This window comes from Sinocyclocheilus rhinocerous, unplaced genomic scaffold (assembly GCF_001515625.1).
Source record: "Sinocyclocheilus rhinocerous isolate Xijiao unplaced genomic scaffold, SAMN03320098_v1.1 scaffold306, whole genome shotgun sequence".
Lineage (NCBI taxonomy): Eukaryota > Metazoa > Chordata > Actinopteri > Cypriniformes > Cyprinidae > Sinocyclocheilus > Sinocyclocheilus rhinocerous.
The window spans coordinates 1,707,137-1,727,024 of record NW_015662161.1 but is presented as its reverse complement, the minus strand read 5'-3'; the positions used below and the strand labels follow the sequence as shown (position 1 = coordinate 1,727,024).

Here is a 19,888-nt window from a genome sequence, read left to right as displayed (position 1 = left end):
AAACACTTCTTCCAAAAAAAAAAAAAAAAATATGGGGGAGTACAGAGAGTCTTGTAATGCATTTGGCAACAATTAACCTGACTGAACATTACTCTATAACAATCCTCAGTCTCCCTATCAACCTGAGTACAACATAGCAAGCGTATGCATTGATTTATGGTTAATAGATGTGGTTGAGCACAACATCTAAAATAACAACTTAAATAAATGCATGGGTTCAAATAAAAAATGATAATTTATTCATTTAATTACACCTCTTAAGTTCCCAACATTATTTTGATTAGTTCTGTTAGCACAATAATGTGGATCATTACATTATTTAATGTGTGTAATCAGTGGAGGAGCCAGGATGTTTTTATAGGGGTGGCCAGGGAGGGGCCAGCAACTAGTCTGCTGGTGGCACAGAAATCTTCATTAATTCAATATAAATATAGTGCACTGTGCTCACATTTACTTGTGCATTAAATCACAAATTAAAAAAAGACATATCAGCTTGCGCCTCAATCTGGAATTGCAGTTTGAGCACAGTAAGAGGGTTGACAGGACAGGAAAGTTTGTTTTACTGACAGCCTAACAACATCTCATCAGACTGCAGTTCACTGTTGCTCTACTGAAGCTTATTTGGCTGCTGTACCTTTTCCGCGCTCTGTTGACTTGCGCCTGGCGCTGTGGCAAAGTTGAAGTACGCGTCTGAAGTCTCCCGTTCGATGTGGATGCAAAGAAATACGCCGGTTCTGCGTCTTAATAAATGCATTTCTTGTCAAGGAAGAGGGGACAAAAACTGCAGTTTTGAGTGGGGTGACCAAACGGTGGCCAAGCTTAGGTCAGTGGTGGCCACCCCCTGGCTCCGCCCTTGTATGTAATGTAACTTAATAAAATTGTCTTATTAATTTGGAAATTGGGTAGTTGATTTCTAGTTCACGGCAATCTTTGCATAGGATTGGATAAAGAGAAAAAAAATAATAAATGAAGTGTTGTTTTATGTGTTTTTAGACCTGTTGGGGATAGACCTGCTAGTGTTTAATGCTAACATTTAAAAGAGTATCTGTTATGTTAAATTTTTGTGGTTACTGCTGTGCTGAAGATTAGACTACATTGAGATAAACACATTGACTCACATTGATTTTTTTTCAACTAAATCAATTTGTTTTTGCTACAAAATATTAGGTTCCTCTAGCTCAGTGCAGTTTGTAAGTTGAACATAATTTCATTGTCATGAATCAAAATGATTGATGCAAACAGCTGTGGTTTTTTGCTGAGCCAACACATTATTTTTTTAGAGTGCAGATCACAAAGACTGTACAAGTTTGTCAGCATAATTCAGGTTTGATGCTGCAAAAGCGATGCTAACTCTGCTCCAGAGTAGAAAGTCAGCAGCGCATTTTACACACCACTTCTCAGCACAAGATTTCTCTACCGGACAGAGGAGAGTGGAGGTTAATGACCCACTTATTACCTGAGGTCACCAACAGAGGTCACCCAATAATTATTAATTGAACAGAAACAACAGTCATGGTGAAATACATAACATTAACACTTTTAACTGTTACACATGGAGAGCTCTTTTGTGTTCCCTGCAGAAAAACAAACTTCACCCACATCTGGGATGGCCTGAGAATGAGTAAATTAACAGCAAATTTAAATTTCTGGGTGAACTATCCCTTTAAATGATCCGATATTGCTACATGCTCTGAGCAGTACCCTTTACAGCAGGAAGGATATTTTTTGTGTACAGAAAATAGCATTGCTTAGAATTGATGGACAGCTACATTTGATGTAATCCCTATAACATTGTCACTATATTCTTTATGGTAAAATTTTGGCAACCATGACTGCCAATCTTATCATATTTTTTAACAGAAGGTTTTTACAATTTATTGCTACACACATGTCGAATGAGTAGAATGTTGTAGCGTGCTTATGAGTGTTGTTTATGGCAGACTTTTGCTTGAAGTGTTGAAGCATGCATTACAATCTGCTGCAACCACTTTCATTACCATATTTTATCCAAACATGTCGACTCGCATGAGTTTAACCCATGTGGCTCTGGGCGCATCTCCAGGGGAGAAACGAGGACGAAAAGTCCTCACAGATTTGTTTATTTATTTTGTATAAATAAAAGGCAAATTCATGTCCCAGTTGAACAGTTCCTGGTTCAATAAACATTGCTTACACTGTCCAAAACAAACAAAAAAATTACAATTCGATTGTGTATTTTATATTAACAATAATTAATGTGATTAATTAATAATCTATAATAATGATTTTTTATTTTTTACATTTATTCCAAAATAATAACTCAAGGCAGTAACAATTTAAACAATATATTTTATTTATGAACTGATGCTCAGCTGTTCTTTTTAATTGTCAACTTATTTTTGGATCATCAGTCACTAAAACTCAGTAAACTCTGGTCATAGACACGGAGAAGTACCTTTAATTTCATCAAGCTGATTGCTCTCTAAAAAAAAAACACAAATCATGTTTTCAGGCCATTTAAAGTTTTATGTTGACTTGACAAAGATGTCATATCTAAGGGATATTGGGATTTATGTTGTATGTTTTGAGTCTTATCACCTGCCATATCTGTTTGGATTAGCTTCGCTTGTATTTCAAATAAACTGTTGCACATAGATCCTTGCCTTCCTCATGCATTACAAGTGCGATGGAGGTACTGCCTCCTCTCACCTGATTTTCCCTCATTCATTCTTAATTAAACCCCACCAAATCCACCGCATGCTTTTGGGGATCTGTTAAAGCTCAATGGGCTCAGGGGAGGCAAGAGAGACACTGCCTCCCGCTGTAACTCTCCCCGCTGGTTTTCACTGTTGGACCGTGCTACTTTAGAAAAATGATTGATTTATGCACTTTTTAACATCATATTTTGTAATGTTTTGATTGTTTCTCTACTATTTTTTCATAAAGTTTTTTGAGAAGGCACTGCCTCCCTTAATTGCCTCCTCAGAGGAAACACCCCTGCCCCAGGATTAATGTGACGTGACATGTGGCCAAGTATGGTGACCCATACTCGGAATTAGTGCTCTCCAAAGTGCACACACACAGCAGTGAACACACACCCGGAGCAGTGGGCAGCCATTTTTGCTGCGGCGCCCGGGGAGCAGTTGGGGGTTCGGTGCCTTGCTCAAGGGCACCTCAGTCGTGGTATTGAAGGTGGAAGAGAGTGCTGTACATTCACTCCCCCCATCTACAATCCCTGCCGGTACGAGACTCGAACCCGCAACCTTTGGGTTACGAGTCCGATTCTCTAACCATTAGGCCACGACTTCCCACATTAAAATACAAATACACAAACACAGATAACAGAAATATGTTTTTCCTCTAATCTGAATATCAAAATGGCTGCAGGTTCTCAATGCAAACTCTAGTCAGCACACAGCAAAGATAAAAAATTCTAACAATCAATGGGTATCCTCTTTAGCAATGAGGGGAATGCTAAAAGGAGCCGAGCACTCAGGAACATGACAAATAATGAAACTGAATTAGCAATGTCAGATTTAAGAGTTTATTTTTTATTATTTTTGGAAGGGCTGCCAAGTACACCTTAAAGGCTGCTCAGTTTCTTAATGACACACCAGGGATTGTATTCTGCAGGAAATCAAGGACCTGGTGCCACGGTGAAGAACACAGGCATAGATGAACATTTTGGAATAACGAATGTGCCATTAACCAGCACAAATGGGGAGGACATCTTTAAAAGATGCATAAACCTCTTTAGCAACATCTTCCGCTGCCATTAATATTTAAAATAAACTGGAAAGTAGCGGTTCATAACAGCTTACCTGAGTCTGGAGTTAAGCACAATCTATTCATTACTTTGAGTGCTGCCAGTATCCAGTAAATAGTGGATCAACACAGAAAGCTTGCAGTAACACCACACACACACACACACACACAGGGAGAATGTAAACCTATAGCTAGTTGCTTGTGATGGACACATATTGATTGATTTTGTGATGCTGCACTTACATAAATCTCATTAGCAATGTACTTACGACTTAAAAGCTGGCCTTCTTTCAACAAAACCGGCATCGGAAATGACAAGAGAAATAACACTAGAGCTTTCTATATTAAAATCCATCCACTTTGTGTGCTGAAGGTAGAAGTTTCAACTGTATTAAACCTTAAGCCATGTTATGGGAATGTTAATGATACATACAATGGTCAAAAGAAGGGTAGACATGTAGTTCATAATTGAAAATTATATCATTATTTATTCACCCTCATCTCCTTCATGTTTGTTATTTTTTCTGTAGAATTCAATAACTAATGCTGGACAAATTAACATTTTAACCACTACTTTAATATTAACCACTTACATAATAAGTAAAAGCAGACTTATGACTTGGTTAAGCTGTGAGTACATTTTATCAGTCCCCTTACACAGCTATTTACTATTTACTTTTTAAATGCAGTTTTCAGACCCTTACTCCTCTGGCTAATTTTCACTCAAACAGCCCATTCTGAAAAACCTCACGGAATACATTTATTATTGCATAGGTGTCAGTAAAAGTTTATCTAACATCAGCCAGTGCAAGATAAACAAAAAAATCAAGTGTATTTGATTTCTTATTTGTTATCGGCAGCACGCCTGCAAAAAGCAAGTAATCATGTTCTGGTAGGCTGAAACAATTCTATGTAAATAGCAGAAGTTGTGTTATGTTAAGTAATTCTTTTTTGGAGATAATAGGTTCTTTGTGCAAGACAAATTATCAGAATAGTTTGCAATGGGTTGCATTGTAAAAAGAACCTAAAATATAAAATAAACTGACATTTAAAATAAACTTACAATAATAATACTATAAACGTAATAAAATACATGGATACAAGTCGCACTGTAAAGGGCCAATACTTACTACAGGACACGATAAAGAAATAATTCAACCAAAAGTTTAAATTAAAGACAAGACGTCCCACTTCGGTGTGCATCAAATTAAATTGACGAAAGTGATTTTATATACACAGAAAGCATATTAAAGGCAAGTAAAGTGTCTACTTTAATGTTTCAAATAACATTTGTGAAATAAAATGTCAAAATATTGCTGAAATAATGTTCCATCGTCATTCAGCATAACAGGTATGTAACAAAGTTCGTAGTTCGGGAAGAAGGAGGCGGGAACCGGCGAACACTTAAACAAAACTTTAATCAAATAAACAAACACAAAACGAAAGTAAAGCGGCAGCCCCTCGCGGACGACTGCCGTACACAAAACACAAAATAAAACCCAGGCCTGGTCCTCTCTCGTCCAACACTGTCGTCACTCCTCCCTTTTATCCTTCCGGAGCTCCTCCGTGAGACTCGAGACCGGTGAGTGGTGCAGGTGTCGCTCATTATCAATTACTCCACCGGCCTCGCTCCGTTCCCACGGCTCTCGGCCCCGCCCCCACTCGTCACAAGGTATTTATGTAAAAATGAAATAACCTTATTCTGACATGTACTTATTAAAATATACAAAAGAAAAAGTTATCATACTAAATTGTGTTGTATTTTAATAACTATGAATAATAATAATAATAATAATATAAGAAGAAGAATGAATAATAATTAAGATTGCTTATTGCTGACAAACAGATAAATCCAGTGGTTTGAAGGATAGTGGCAAAGATTGGTAAAGATTTAAAATGACAATTAATTAGTTTTTTGGGGGCTGAACTGTGATCCATAACTACGTATGAATGCAGTTCCCCTCATACAGGTCTCATAGCAGAATAACTACAAGTCACATTAACTATGAAGATACTAATATTAATTTCAAAGTGTTGAAACATTTTGCTTCATTTTACTATTTATTAAGTGGCTTAGGTGTCCATGTTCTTTCAGCAAGATGGATTCGAAGACTAATAATTGAGAAGATACTTAAAGGTTGTCAGACTGCTGTGCTGGAAATGAACCTTAATGGAAGGGAAAATCTAACCAGGAGATGAAAAAGGCTGTATAAATATAGCCGTCGTTATCAGCTCAATCTATTTTTACATTTTCTTCTCACCACCAGCACTATCATAGGACTGTAGTAATTCTGTCAAAACCCGAGAGCTTAAGCCACCTCAAACTGTGCCTGATCCACATTCAAACCTGTAAAAAAGAATGAGAGCTGAATGATGAGGGAATTCTGGGAATGTCAATTTACGGTTATTCACTGTAAATTATACGGTCTTTTTCACTTCCAAAAACGGTATACTACCGTAAAATTAATGTCCAATACAGTTTTTCACCGTATATAGTAGGGGAATTTACCGTTAACCATTTAACAGGTTTTTACTGTAGCATTTTTACATTCTTTTACCGCTAAATTCACGGTCATTTTTTACAGTGTAGCTCAAGTCAGTGTTGTTTCAGTTCAAAGAGGACTGCACAATAAATCATATTACATTTACAATCACAATTTCTGCTTCTCTCGATTTCAAGAGTTGAAATCCTGAAGTCTGAGCTTTTTCTTTTAAATTGATACATTTTCATCTTAGTTGTTTACTTAATCATCTCAATCTAGCAAGCATGCGCATGCACATGCGCATGCGCTCTCTCTACATTACGGAAAAAGGCAAACATGTCAGTTGAAGTTTAGCGATCTCTAATGTGACTTTCTGCTCAGATAACACAGCCAGTCTGTTTTCTTTCATAAGGTTGTTTGCGCTGTTTGCTGTGACTAAATTTGCAAGCAAATCATGCAAGTTGACGTTCTCGATCTGTGCTTATATGAAATTGCAATAATTTTGCTAAAATGTAAAAAAAAAAAAAAAAAAAAGTAAAATGACAATAATCGTGATCAACCATTTAACCATTAACATCCAGCCCTAAGTAGCAGCGTGAAGTTCATAAATTCTTATACAAGTTCAGTTCAGTTCTACACAAGGCAGCAATGTTGTTCAGTATTCAGCAAGAGTCAGTACAATGTTGATTCAATGATGCAATAAAAAGACAAAAGACAAACTCTCCTTAAGACAATAGTGCCATTATCCAGCTTAATTCAGTTCAGGATTTGTTCTCATCTGGTGGTGTTATTGCAGTCATATTGATACATTTCTGAAAGCATTCATGTCAAAACAAACATTCCATATCCATTTGTCCTGTTGTCGGAAATGGCAAAGTACAAAAGTTTTGACACCAAACTCTCACATCCAGACAGGGTGTTAAACCCAACAAATGCTAAACTGATATAAAACCCATTCGCTGATGCAACCGTGCCTTTTTTAACTTCCTTATATGCAGGTTTGAGCTGTTTTGTCAAACTGTAGCTATTTTAACGGGATTCGTACTGGAGCGCTTCATCTCTCAAGCACAACTCCATACTGCGTGAGCTACCGAGCAAACCTACTGAACATGAAAACCCATGCATCTGAAGCTGGATATGTGACGCTAACCTTCAAAGGTATCAGTGTTTTCAAATGTTGCAGCATGTTAAAATTGTTCTGAATTAATAACATAATATTTCTCAAGTAATTGTGTGAAAACTAGGCTTTATTAAGCAAAAATGTGGACCTGCAAATCATACTTTGTGTGAAAAAAAATAAAAGTTTTATTGCCTCTATTGTTCATTTCAACTGGAAACTGCAGCAATTCGTACGTATAGGTACGTTTTTTCAGTTTTGCAGAAACATACTTAGAGGCACGTATTTTCAACCAGTTGCTGCTCCAGGAATGTAAATTCACTGACAATCTTCACCAAAGCCGAATCTCTGAAATCTCATTTGTCCTGACACTCCATGCCAGGTTTAATGTCACTGACACTAAAGACTCTTGGCACTTGTGTGTGATGCAGTCTAACACAATATGCCAACACATATGTTCAAACACATGTGGAGAGACGATTTGCAGTGAAACATCACTGTCATATGGAAAATAACTGTAAATAGATTGTTTAAAATTTCTCTTTTTGTACTCCACAGAATAAAAATAGAAACATACAGGTTTGGAACATGACAGTGAGAATATAAAGGAATAATAAATAACTCAAAAATCCAACTTGAATTTATTTGTTGCGGCTGCTAAGGAGATTGTTATATACCTCTAAGGAGGTGCTAATGAAATTAGACTTCCACTGAGGTGATGTGAGCGCAGCAGGGGTGTAATTATGTTGAGAAGAAACCAGAGACTTAGCCTAGAGAAACAATCGGGGCTCAAGCTTCTGAAAGAGTGAAATATTTCATAGTTTTTATCAGTTGACTGAACTTTGACATAAACGAAAAGGTTTTGAAGCCTCAGCTCTGAATGGACCATTTTACATTGTCATTAAATGTGAGGATTTACCAACAACACAAGACAACAGAGGATAAGTCATCATTTTAAAATCTTGGCAGTCTTTCCTCAAATGCAGGCATCACAAAACAATTCTTCTGTTTGTTCATTCTGAAAGACTGCTCAAATGCCTTGAAATGAAAGCTGAAAACTGAAGTTAGTCTTAAAAAATTATTGCTGTCAACTTAGATAATGAAAAGAAAATTGAAGATTAATATTTAATTAAGTTTGGGCTTCTATATTAATTTTATCAAAATCACCAATCGTAAATTAAATGATTATTGATCATTGGATGCACTCCTGGGCCCTGTATTCACAAAACATTTTATTTTATCACTAAGAGTTCTCATAAATCTAGCGTAGCGTTAGTTCTGGCAGGTCACGTTAGTCAAGCTCGCATCAGCTGACTCTCAGCTGATCCCCATCACCCATGGGAATACGACACCTATCTAAGTATTCATATATAAGGTCCCGCAGTAGTATCAGCAGTTTTCGCACTGCTCAATAGCTAATTACCCTCCTCCATCCCCAGCTCCCCCTCTGTCAGTCAGGATTCAGCCTTCTGATTATCCTTTGAATCAGACTAATTCTAAAATGTGTACATAACATTATTGAACTTTAACGATATCTGCAATACATTTATGTTGGTTCTGTTCTGTTTACCCTGGGGGGGAGGGTATCGCTGCTCTCCCTGCTCTCATCCATGCTAAGCTGCATGGATGCGCAGGGAGTTCTTGCCCAGAACGGAACCATACCGCCAATCCAAACTGTATGCTAATTGTCAATCATCTTTGACGATAGTGGTCCTGACAGAAATAGCAGTAAAAGATTTTAGCTAAGAGTTTTCTCTAAAAACCTATTCACAAAGCTGCGGCTGATAAGGGAGGAGTCTCTGTCAGAGATGCATTCAAGAATTGTAGAGCGCGATATTATGTTGCCATATTCAAATAAAGGTTTAAAAATAAAAATGTTAATTGCTACATTCAAATAAAGATTTTAAAATGCAGGCTAAGTGTCACTAATTAAACAATATAATATGTTCAGCTAATTATCAGCCTGTATGCTTCTCGGAAAAAATTTGTGAATATGCATATAAACAACCTTTTAATTAACAGAGTAGAATAATCATGGCTGATAGTAAGACATGCAAACAAAAAAGAAAACCAAACTGGATGCAAGAACAGCTGTTTCTTCTTGCCCAACTGGTTAATGAAAACAAGCATATAATCAAAGGAAAACTTGGAGTTGGGATAACTTCCAAAACCAAACGCGATACCTTTTTAAAAGCACATTATCATGAAATGTTTCTAAAATGTTTACGTTCCGAGGCAGATTGCCGGCAACATCCATTTTAGGATAGTTTGTGGCTTGGTCTTAGTGACTTAGGAGTCCTCTTCACTACTCCCAATGTTTCACAGATTTAGGAGCTAGTTTTAGTGTTAAAACTCTTTGTGAAATACTCTTAGAGCAAAAATTTAGGAGTCCTAAATTTAGGACTGACACGCCCATTATTTTTAAGATTTTCTTAAAAAACTTCAAACTTTTCTTTAAAGTAGTTATGAGCTACTTTTAGCCTTAAGTTGTTTTGTGAATACGGGCCCTGGCTTAAACTGGATGAGTACAACTAAAGAAAATACATTAAAAGAGAATAAGTGTCACGCCCCTGGACTGTCTGTGTGTGTTTTCCTCCCCATGTGCTCCCCGTGACCCAGTTTCTCCCTTGTGTGATTGTATGATTTGGTTCAGGTGTGTCTCGTTTATTACCCCTCGTTAAGTCTTGTATTTAAAGTGTTGTCCGTTCCTTTGTTCGGTGTCGTTTATACTATGTGCTCTGTGTGTGTTCCTGCCTGCCCTGTATTACCCCTATTTGGATGATTAAAGACTGTTATCCTGAATCTCCTGCATCTCCGAGTCCTTCGCTCCTGCACAGCAGTCACTCCTGACAATAAGAGGTTTGATTTGTATATATCGAGTACTAAAAAACAGCAACAGGGAATAAACCTTTTATTGCAAACAAGTTTAGTTTGTTGTTACAACTCTGGTTCTGTTCTCTATTTCCTCAATCACTGGAATAATATGGCTTACAGATTACTTATGAATTACATAGATGGTGCTCATGTTGGCATTGAATGAGCAAACTGCTTTACAGTTGTTTATATCTTAGTAGTCACTGTTATTTTAATCCTGTTACTCCGATGCAGATCCATAAAATAAAGTGAGATGAACTGCATGTTCACACACTGATTAAAGGGGATGTCTAATGCTATTTCATGCATTCTGACTTATTTACTCTGTTAAAGAGTTGGATTCTCATGCTAACCATGACCTAAGTCTCAACAAAAAAAACCGAGTTGGACATATGACAGAGTATTTCTGTGCCAAATACACTCCTTTAAGGTTTGCATAAGTTTCTGAAAGTTTTTTTCGAGTATGGCCCCGTACGGAAGTCGTCAGCAGCGCTGCACAGGACTCACTCGAGAGGGACTTGTCATTTTGTTTTTGACCACAAAATCAACAGTCACCAAAGAAGTATGTTTTTGGTTGTGAGGGAGATATAACCTTGTTCACCTTCCCAAAGAACCCAGCATTAAGGGAACAGTGGATGCAAGTGTGCAAGTGTGTTTGTTTGTTCCCGGCATTTCTGTGACGAATGTTTTATAAACAAATGAAACAAAATTTAAGTCAAAAAAGTTTTAGTTCCTGTTTTATTTATGTCGACATTACAGCTTGCAGACGATCGCTACGCAAAAGCTGCATGTTCTCATGACTCTTTAGCTCCCCCCACGGCGGAGAGAAGCGTAAATCTGTTTCTTTCTTTTATAAATCTTATAAAACTAAAGACTCTTCGGTACGGTGGACCAGTAGTGCACAATACAACAAAATCTCCACAGCACAGCACAACGCATACTAATACTAATAATGGACTAATTTCATTGTTTTGTGCTAATTACACGGTGTTGTGCTAATTTCGTTGTGTTTTGTTTCCATTGTGTTGTGACTTGTTCCCGTTGTGTTGCAAGCCGCGGCTTGTTTCCGTTGTGTTGTGCTAATTTCCTTGTTGCGGTTTGTTTTCCTTGTGTTGTGCTAATTTCGTTGTGTTGTGGCTTGTTTCCGTTGTGTTGCGGTTTGTTTTCCTTGCGTTGTGCTAATTTCGTTGTGTTGAGGCTTGTTTCTGTTGTGTTATGCTAATTTTGTTGTGTTGTGGCTTGTTTCCGTTGTGTTGTGCTCATTTATTTGTGTTGCGACTTGGTTCTGCTGTGTTGTGCTAATTTCATTGCAGCTTGTTTGCATTGTGTTGTGCTAATTTCATTGTGTTGTGACTTGTTCCCGTTGTGTTGTGAGTCACGGCTTGTTTCCGTTGTGTTGTGCTAATTTCGTTGTTGCGGATTGTTTCCATTGCGTTGTGCTAATTTCATTGTGTTGTGACCTGTTTCTGTTGTGTTCTGCTAATTTTGTTGTGTTGTGGCTTGTTTCCATTGTGTATTTCATATTTCGGAGATATGAAGGATGCAATACTACTCTATAGGTACTCAAGATTAATATGAGAATCACAAAAACTGTATCTGTTATGTCCCCTATAAGTAGTGATACATATACAGTATTTTGGGAAAGCTAGTCACATTCAAGTCACTTTTTTTATGTAGAGCTTTACACATTACAGACTGTTTCAAAGCATTACCAGTGTCAACACAGCAACATTCATCAATTATAAACCGACTCAAGTTTTAACTATAAAGCAGCTCTACAGAAGACAAGAGTGTAATTCAGCTCAATTCAGTTCAAGTGTTTGCATTCTTATCCAAATAGCTACTCTTCAGTTTACCCTCCCAAACTGCAATTTACAGTAGTTAAGCCACAAACAGGCCACCTTTCCAAAGGCAGGCAAGTAAACTATGTGACACTAACTGAAAGTGGCCAACCATGTCGAAGCCATCTAACAGAGCAATAACTTGTGCAAGTTAACAGGTTAAATATTAAATATCATTAGAGCTAGGTGTCAATGTACATTTGATAACAACAGAGCCCAAACCATGCAGTTCAGTAGCTATTTGTTTAACAGATGAATGAGGAGGCAAAAGACATTCAATTCAAAATCTGTCAATTTGAAACAGGTGTGTGGAGGGCTTAAAGAGTGCTGGAGGAGTATGGCAAATGTGAGACGTATTTAAATAAAAGTTTAGTATTAACTAGACCTGTACATCGTCTTACATTTCATATCATTGACTGTTCACAAATATGATGCAGGGCAACAACTCCATAAATGCAGTTATGCCTTAAAATGCAAGATATTGGTGCAAAAAATGCCCCTGTATGTGTTTTTGTCTCATTTATATCATATAAGTGATATCACACGAGCAGGGAGAGCAGTATTACACGAGTGCTGTTTTTGTCCCGAATATCATGAGTTTAAATGTGATTTTATAGGTACAACAGTTCAGTAAATAAGAAATTGATATTGTGTTTTATTTTAAACGCAATATTATGTGTTTTTGCTCAATTTTGCAGAGAACATATTACCTTTAAAGCCACGGCAGAGTTGTTTCGTGTCTCCGGGCAACACAGCGGTGTTTAGTTTCTGAATGAATCCGCGTTTTGATCGAATACTGTGAGCCAATGATTTAAAGGCCCATTCATAAAGTGAGCCGTTTACTGAATTCTTGAATGAATCAGTTGTTTGAACGAATCATAAAGGCATTTACCGCCACCTGCTGGCAGATTTGGTTTCTTATTTAGAGTATCATTTCATTCAAAAAAATAAAAATAAATAAAAATAAAAGCATTAAAGGGATAGTTCACCCAAAAATTTAAATTCTGTCATAATTTACTCACCCTCATGTTGTTTCAAAACTTTGTTTTGTGGAACATAAAAGAAGGTATTTTGAAGACTGTTAGTAACAAAGCTGTTTTAGTTACCAATGACTTTCATTGTATGCACAAAAAATACTGAGATATTTCTCAAATTCTTCTTTTATGTTCCATAGTTTACGTTAGGCCGTTATAGCCTAAATGCTTATGTGCAGGGCCGCTGCTGGTCAAATGGGTGCCCTAAGCAGGATTGTATTGTTGTGCCCCCCTCCCTCAAATATTATGGAAAAAAAAAAAAAAAAACTACTATAGGGGTCAAAATAGAACTTTAATGAAATATAAAAGTAAATAAATGAATAAATTGTTTTATTTACAAATTACAAATCTAGACAGTTACCTACGGTTATGATTTTATTAATACAGTTGTCTGATTGATTTTATAGTCTCAAGCATTCAGAAATCATGCAAAAGAATATTAAGCAGTTTTACTACGATAAAACCATGGTTAATTTTTGTAAGGGTTGTGATGTCCACATGTTTTTTGTTGAAGAAATTGTAGAGGTCATCTATATATAACAAAAAGGTGGCCAAAAATTAAAGATTAAGTTGATATTCTAATTAAATGTTTGGTCAAACAAGGATTTGATCGTCCTGTAAGTGTAGCAGCAGCAATTACATGGCCTTTGGCTCCCTTTGCAGGCATTTGTAATAACATGTAATGTATATAAATTGTTTATTTTGTATTACATTATAAATTTTAACAGTGTTATTCAATGAAACCATATAATTATTAATTAACCAATCATTATTGCCTCATTGTTTTTATATAATGCATTTTTAGTCATATGAAAGGCTATTGTTGGCTTAGGTCTGTTTTTATAACCTCCAAAAAATTATCATCTTAATACTTCTTTGTAAATTATTATTTGAAGTAACAAAACCTTGATTAGTTGCGGTTACCATGGCTACAAGAACCATGATTTTTGGTTTTATTCGTATATAAAACCATGGCTAATTTTCGTAATGGAACATGGAAACTCAGGTAGAATATTAGATTCGTTGTTGGTGGTTAAATTATTACCGACATCAGAACACGTTATTAACGTCAACAGCCCAAAAAGTTTCACAGGCTTATGAATGTGCCTGAAAGTGATGCACGGGCTTCGTTTTCACTTTTTTTTTCTTCTCTCGGCGCCGGATTGCCGATGTCTTTTCACGGGCATAGTTGTCCATCAATTATGATCATTTGTATTTATTTATTTAAATTAGGGCTGGTAATTTAACGCGTTAATTAGATTATTTAATTAAGGTGAAAAATAACACGTTAAAATTATTAACAAATTTAATGCACGTGCCCCTCCCCAGACCTATGTGGGTCATCTGACAATACAGTTGATTGATGACAAATATGATGCAGGGCAACAACTCACTGCGTGATGGAGCCTAGAAAACGTAGTTAGAAGGTCCCTAAAATTCAAGATATGGGCCAAAAATGCCCGTTTGAGTTTTTGTCTCATATTTACATCATATAGTTAAGTAATATCACACAGGCAATAAGTGCAATGATACTGATCTTATACAACAGTTCAGTAAGTAAGAAGTTAATATTGTGTTATTTTAGACACAATGTTGTTTGCCAATGAAAATATAAAGACAAAGCAGAACTGTTCGTCTCCGAGCAACACACAGCGGCATTTCATTTCTTAATGCACGTTTTGAACGAATTGGGTGAACCATTTGGTGCGTTGAACCATTGGCCATAGGCGCTTGGATTTGAAGCGGCGCTGCACAGATCGATCGGTGTATGATATCAAAGTACCGCGAGAGCGATTCTAAAGCATAAGGAGCCGTCTGCTCTCTATAGCTCTTGCGGTACTTTGATGTCACACACCGATCGGTCTGATGGTGATGATCCGCTTCAAGTCAAACAAGCCTAATGATTCAATGGACCATTCATAAAGAACCATTTACTTCACTCCTGAATGAATCAGCCATTTGAAGGAATCACATGAATGAATAACTGACTCGATGACTTAATCATTAAGACATTTACCACCACCTACTGGCAGTTTTAGTTCATTATTTAGAGTCTCATTTCATTAAAGAAATTATTTCATATTTTCATAGTAATAATAATAAAATTAATAAAATTAATTATTAAAGGTATAGTTCACCCACCCAAAAATGACAATTATGTTATCATTTACTCGCCCTCATGGTCCAAAAGAGTATATGTAATAAATTTTATCAAACTAAATATTTCTTGCTGAAGCTACTTTTTGTAATGTCTGTTTGATGCTTTACACAACAATGACTTTAAATTATCTGTTGGGAGTCATTTCTCAGCCGTGATTAATTTGCGATTAATTAGATTAATTATTTGCCACATCATAGTTGTAATCGCTTACCAGCCCTAATATATATATATATATATAAATATATACAAAGCAAAGACACATTTAGGGTACGACAAGGCTAAAGGGGTAAAAGGCACATTTGATTTTATTCTGCTCTAAAGCTTCAGATATCGTTAATATACTTTAAGTTGGGATAATCATATTTATACTCATATTTAAGGAAACCATTGTATAGACAAAATATCAATCATATCATAAAATGTTACTGTAAAGCCATATTAAATTATTATGGGATCCCCTTCAAACAGTGCAAAAAGGTTTTCAGAATCTTTCCTTTTTTAAATATTTTTTCAGTATTTTTAAACTGAACATTTTGATGAAAAAAATAAATGCTTTTATTTGAGATTTGACATTTTCCAGCATACATTCAATACTGTATTCATGATCTTGGCCTTCCTAGCGCCATGCAATACTGGTTGAGCTACAGGAATGAAAAAATTATTTACTATTTGTTTGCATTTTTGACATTTTAATGGGCTAATTTACAAGTATGATACAGTACATCAACATTATTATTATAGACTGGTCATTTACTAGTGATTTGTTTATCATTTGTTCATTATCAACCAAAGTGTATTGAGATATTGATACTACAACAAATTTGTAAAATAAGTGGTTCAGAATACATCAATAACTAACTAATCATTAATCATTTACTAATGATTTATGATCATTTGATGATTTGCAACATTTTTAGATTACTTACAGCACGAATTATCTACAAATTTATATTATCTTTAGTAACTGATTATTTCATCAATAATGAAACAATTTTAAATGACTTTTAAGTTAACTTTATTATAAAGTGTTACCCTGTGAAGCAGAGGGAAATACCAGTACTGAGTATCTGTGCCTTAAAATGGATTACTTGGAGAGACCGCACCAGACAGCTGGATGGATCTTGCCAACAGGAGGGTTTAGACACAAGTGCTCTGCGAAGTGCCTTGGGCAGCAGCTGTGCACAGCAGAAGAGTTCAGTGACACCATGCTATTACGCATAACTTCGATGCAAGCTATAAATAATCCTTCGAGTTAGGTTTGTCTCATCGATTTAAGTTAAGTCTGAGAAAACAAATATGATTTCATTGATAAACAACTTCTAGATTCACCAAATTCAATAATGTGACCGTAATTATGTAATGCATTCAGCTGGGAATTTTCTTGTGATCCATTGGACTCACTGTGATAGCACTGTTTAGTTGCATGTGCTGTCTGTGTTGTTTTAGCACTCACTACACTACAGCAATAATGTAGGTAAAGCTGCAAACACGTTATCTGCTGGTTATAACACTCTTCTCCGTCATTTGATGAATTACTGATGCCATGATCGCTATAAATGAGCATAAACTCTCTTTTTAAACAAATGTCTGAGACATTAACTATAGTAAACAAACAGTGCTGAGTGCTGACATTTGTGAATGAAATAAATAATAAACCTAATTATAAACCACAGAAAGGAGGCATCATCAGGTCACTATGAGCAAACAGAGATATATTTTACTATTTAAAATACACATTCAGAGCTCAGCAGCGAAAGGCTTAAATTTGCCTAGGAGCCCTGTATTATCCTCCAATGTGAAAGTCACATCAATACACTGAACAAAGTTACACGCTGTGCAAGCTCACAGGAGGAAACCGCTAAGCACTGATTTGTGATCATAACTGCCAGCAGATAAGAGACATTTGGAAAATCCACATTTATATGCATGCAGCGATTTTATCATAAGTCATATTAATATGCAATGATAAAACCAACGGCAGCTGGAAGAGATTATACATAGATCACACTGTGTCCAATACTGTATGTCTGCTTCATGTCTTTTGAACAAATGTTTCATGATCTGAACATCATGAGGTCATGATTACATAATTATGCATGACAATTACATAATCATGTATATGCACAACAATATCAGAAAGAATTCTTTTTTTATTAACGGATGATATTTGTCTCCTACAATTTGGCATTTTTCAGTGGCATTTATTGCTGATTTATGAGGACATTATAGCATGCTGTCCATTTATGTCAAATACTGAATTCATGTTTTAAAAAATCATTAACTATGAAATATAATCAACATCAAGTAAAACCATATGTAAGGTACAAGTTAACACACAATAATACTCTTTAAACACATAAGAAATAATTGGGCCATCTTATGTTCGATTTTACCACTGTATTGTCTACCATCGCTGTACAATTTAATGAATGAATGTATTCACTGTTTCAAATTATAAGAAGTGTTTTCCACATATCCTGTGTTTTCAGATAACAGACAATATGATAAATATGCAAAAAGTATGCAATTATTATGGGAAATCTCTCACACATAGTGTTTCAACAATAAAGCACAACTTTTCCATCCAACTCAATAACATGCCATGTTATATTAAGGCATATTTATTCAGATAAAATAAGTTATCGTTGCATCACTGAGACTGAGTGTCAGCATGGATGCAATGCACAGTGTGTGTGTGTGTGTGTGTGTGTGTACCTGGTATTTATCACGTTATGGGGACCAAATGTCCCCACAAGGATAGTAATACTAGTAAATTTTGACCTTGTGGGGACATTTTTGAGGTCCCCATGAGGAAACAAGCTTATAAATCATACAGAATGAGTTTTTTTGAGAAAGTAAAAATGCACAAAGTTTCCTGAAAGGGGTAGGTTTAGGGGTAGGGTTGGTGTAGGGCAATAGCACATACAGTTTGTACAGTATAAAAACCATTACGCCTATGGAATGTCCCCATAAAACATGGAAACATGACGTGTGTGTGTGTGTGTGTGTGTAAGAGAACTTCACTGTCCTGCTTCATTTCACACATTAAGGCAAAGAACATGTGGCAGGGCAGATAACATTGTCTGCAGAAGCACAATTGGTGAGCAAACAATTGGCTAAATTATTAATATAATGTCATTTGTATTTATAACCATTGTAAAAATTGCTTTGAGAGGAAGAATACCAAAAGCTATACATGTCCTTTAACTCTTATAAGCTGTGAAATGTTCTAACAGAAATGATAAAATATCTATTTGTATCTATCTATCTATCTATCATCTATCTATCTATCTATCTACTCACTGACTCACTTTGCAGAGCACATTTTTCCATATATGTTTTAACTTTGACTGAATGACTGACCCGAGATAAATAGGTTATGCACATAAATGCAAAGGGTCGCACCAACCTTATCCTCGGACGTTTTTAATGAATAGAAAGCAGATAGGAGTCACTTACTAGTGGTGTTGTATTTGACGCCGTTAATGTACTCTGGACAGGGTCGCTCAATTATCCGTCCAGAGTTGCTTCTTGGCCAGCAAGTTCCTATTTCATCCGTGGTGGCGTTACAGTAGAGACCTTAGAGGAAAATACAACCGGTGTTGATTAATGTGCATTATAAGAGCTGAATAAAACAAATGCGCTTACACAGAAGGTAATCCCCACCGTCGACACTCATCGACGCGAAAGACGAATTCTCGTATAAAGTGTCCTGAAAAGCATCCATAAGAGTACAGTTGGTGTCGCCGAATTCCTCTATGAAGAACTGAAAGAGGGACGCATCCATGATTACACGCAAGTAAAGGCTTCAGTAGGTAGAAGACGCGATGCCTCCCTGTCAACTTGATACAGTTCTGTCTCTTCTTCACTGATGACAAATGCTCCTTGAGCGCGTGTGACCGCGCGCGATTCAAGCAATGCTGAGGAGAACGATGGTGATGTCATGATGAAGTGTCTAGGATCAAAGCGGCCGCTCTAACAATATTTCCTTCTAAAGACTCGTTTTCTTCATTGCCCGTTAACGTTCTATTTTGTTATTAATGTTTGAAATGTTAAGATAATCTGCATGTACGGTTAGGTCCATATATATTTGGACACTGACACAATTTTAATAATTTTGGCTCTGTATGACACCAGAATAGAATTAAAATGAAACAATCAAGATGAAATTGAAGTGCAGGCTTTAAGCTTTAATTCAAGGGGTTGAACAAAAATATAACACAAAATGCTTAGGAATTACAACCATTTTTATACACAGTCCCATATTTTCAGGGACTCAAATGTAATTGGACAAATAAATATAATCATGAATAAAATGTTAATTTTTTATATTTTGTTGCCTTCATGGACATCACCAAAGTTGGGTTTCCTCTTTTGTGATGCTTTGCCAGGCCTTTGCTGCAGCTGACTTCAGTTGTTGTTTGTTTGTGGGTCTCTCTGCCTTTAGTTTTGTCTTCAGTAAGTGAAATGCACGCTCAATCGGGTTGAGATTAAGATATTGACTTGGCCATTGCAAAATATTCCACTTTTTTACCTTCAAAAACTGAAAAAGAAAATATATACAGTACATTTGAAATTGAATTTGACATGTCTAGTGTTGCCAAGTGTTTCAAAAAAAAACAAAACACAATGTA

At 36.1% G+C, this 19,888-nt stretch overlaps 1 protein-coding gene across 1 annotated transcript in view; it reads right to left on the bottom strand.

Annotated features, from left to right (window-relative positions):
* The window catches only part of LOC107727503 (corticotropin-releasing factor receptor 2), a 73,008-nt gene extending 53,967 nt beyond the window's left edge, over window positions 1-19,041 (bottom strand). The window contains exons 1-2 of the mRNA XM_016537375.1: window positions 18,921-19,041; window positions 18,714-18,833 (exon numbers count right to left, since the gene is read on the bottom strand). Of these exons, the coding sequence (XP_016392861.1) occupies window positions 18,714-18,833; window positions 18,921-19,041 (241 nt within the window). The remainder of the gene's footprint in view (window positions 1-18,713; window positions 18,834-18,920) is intronic.
* Between the last annotated feature and the right edge of the window lie 847 nt (window positions 19,042-19,888).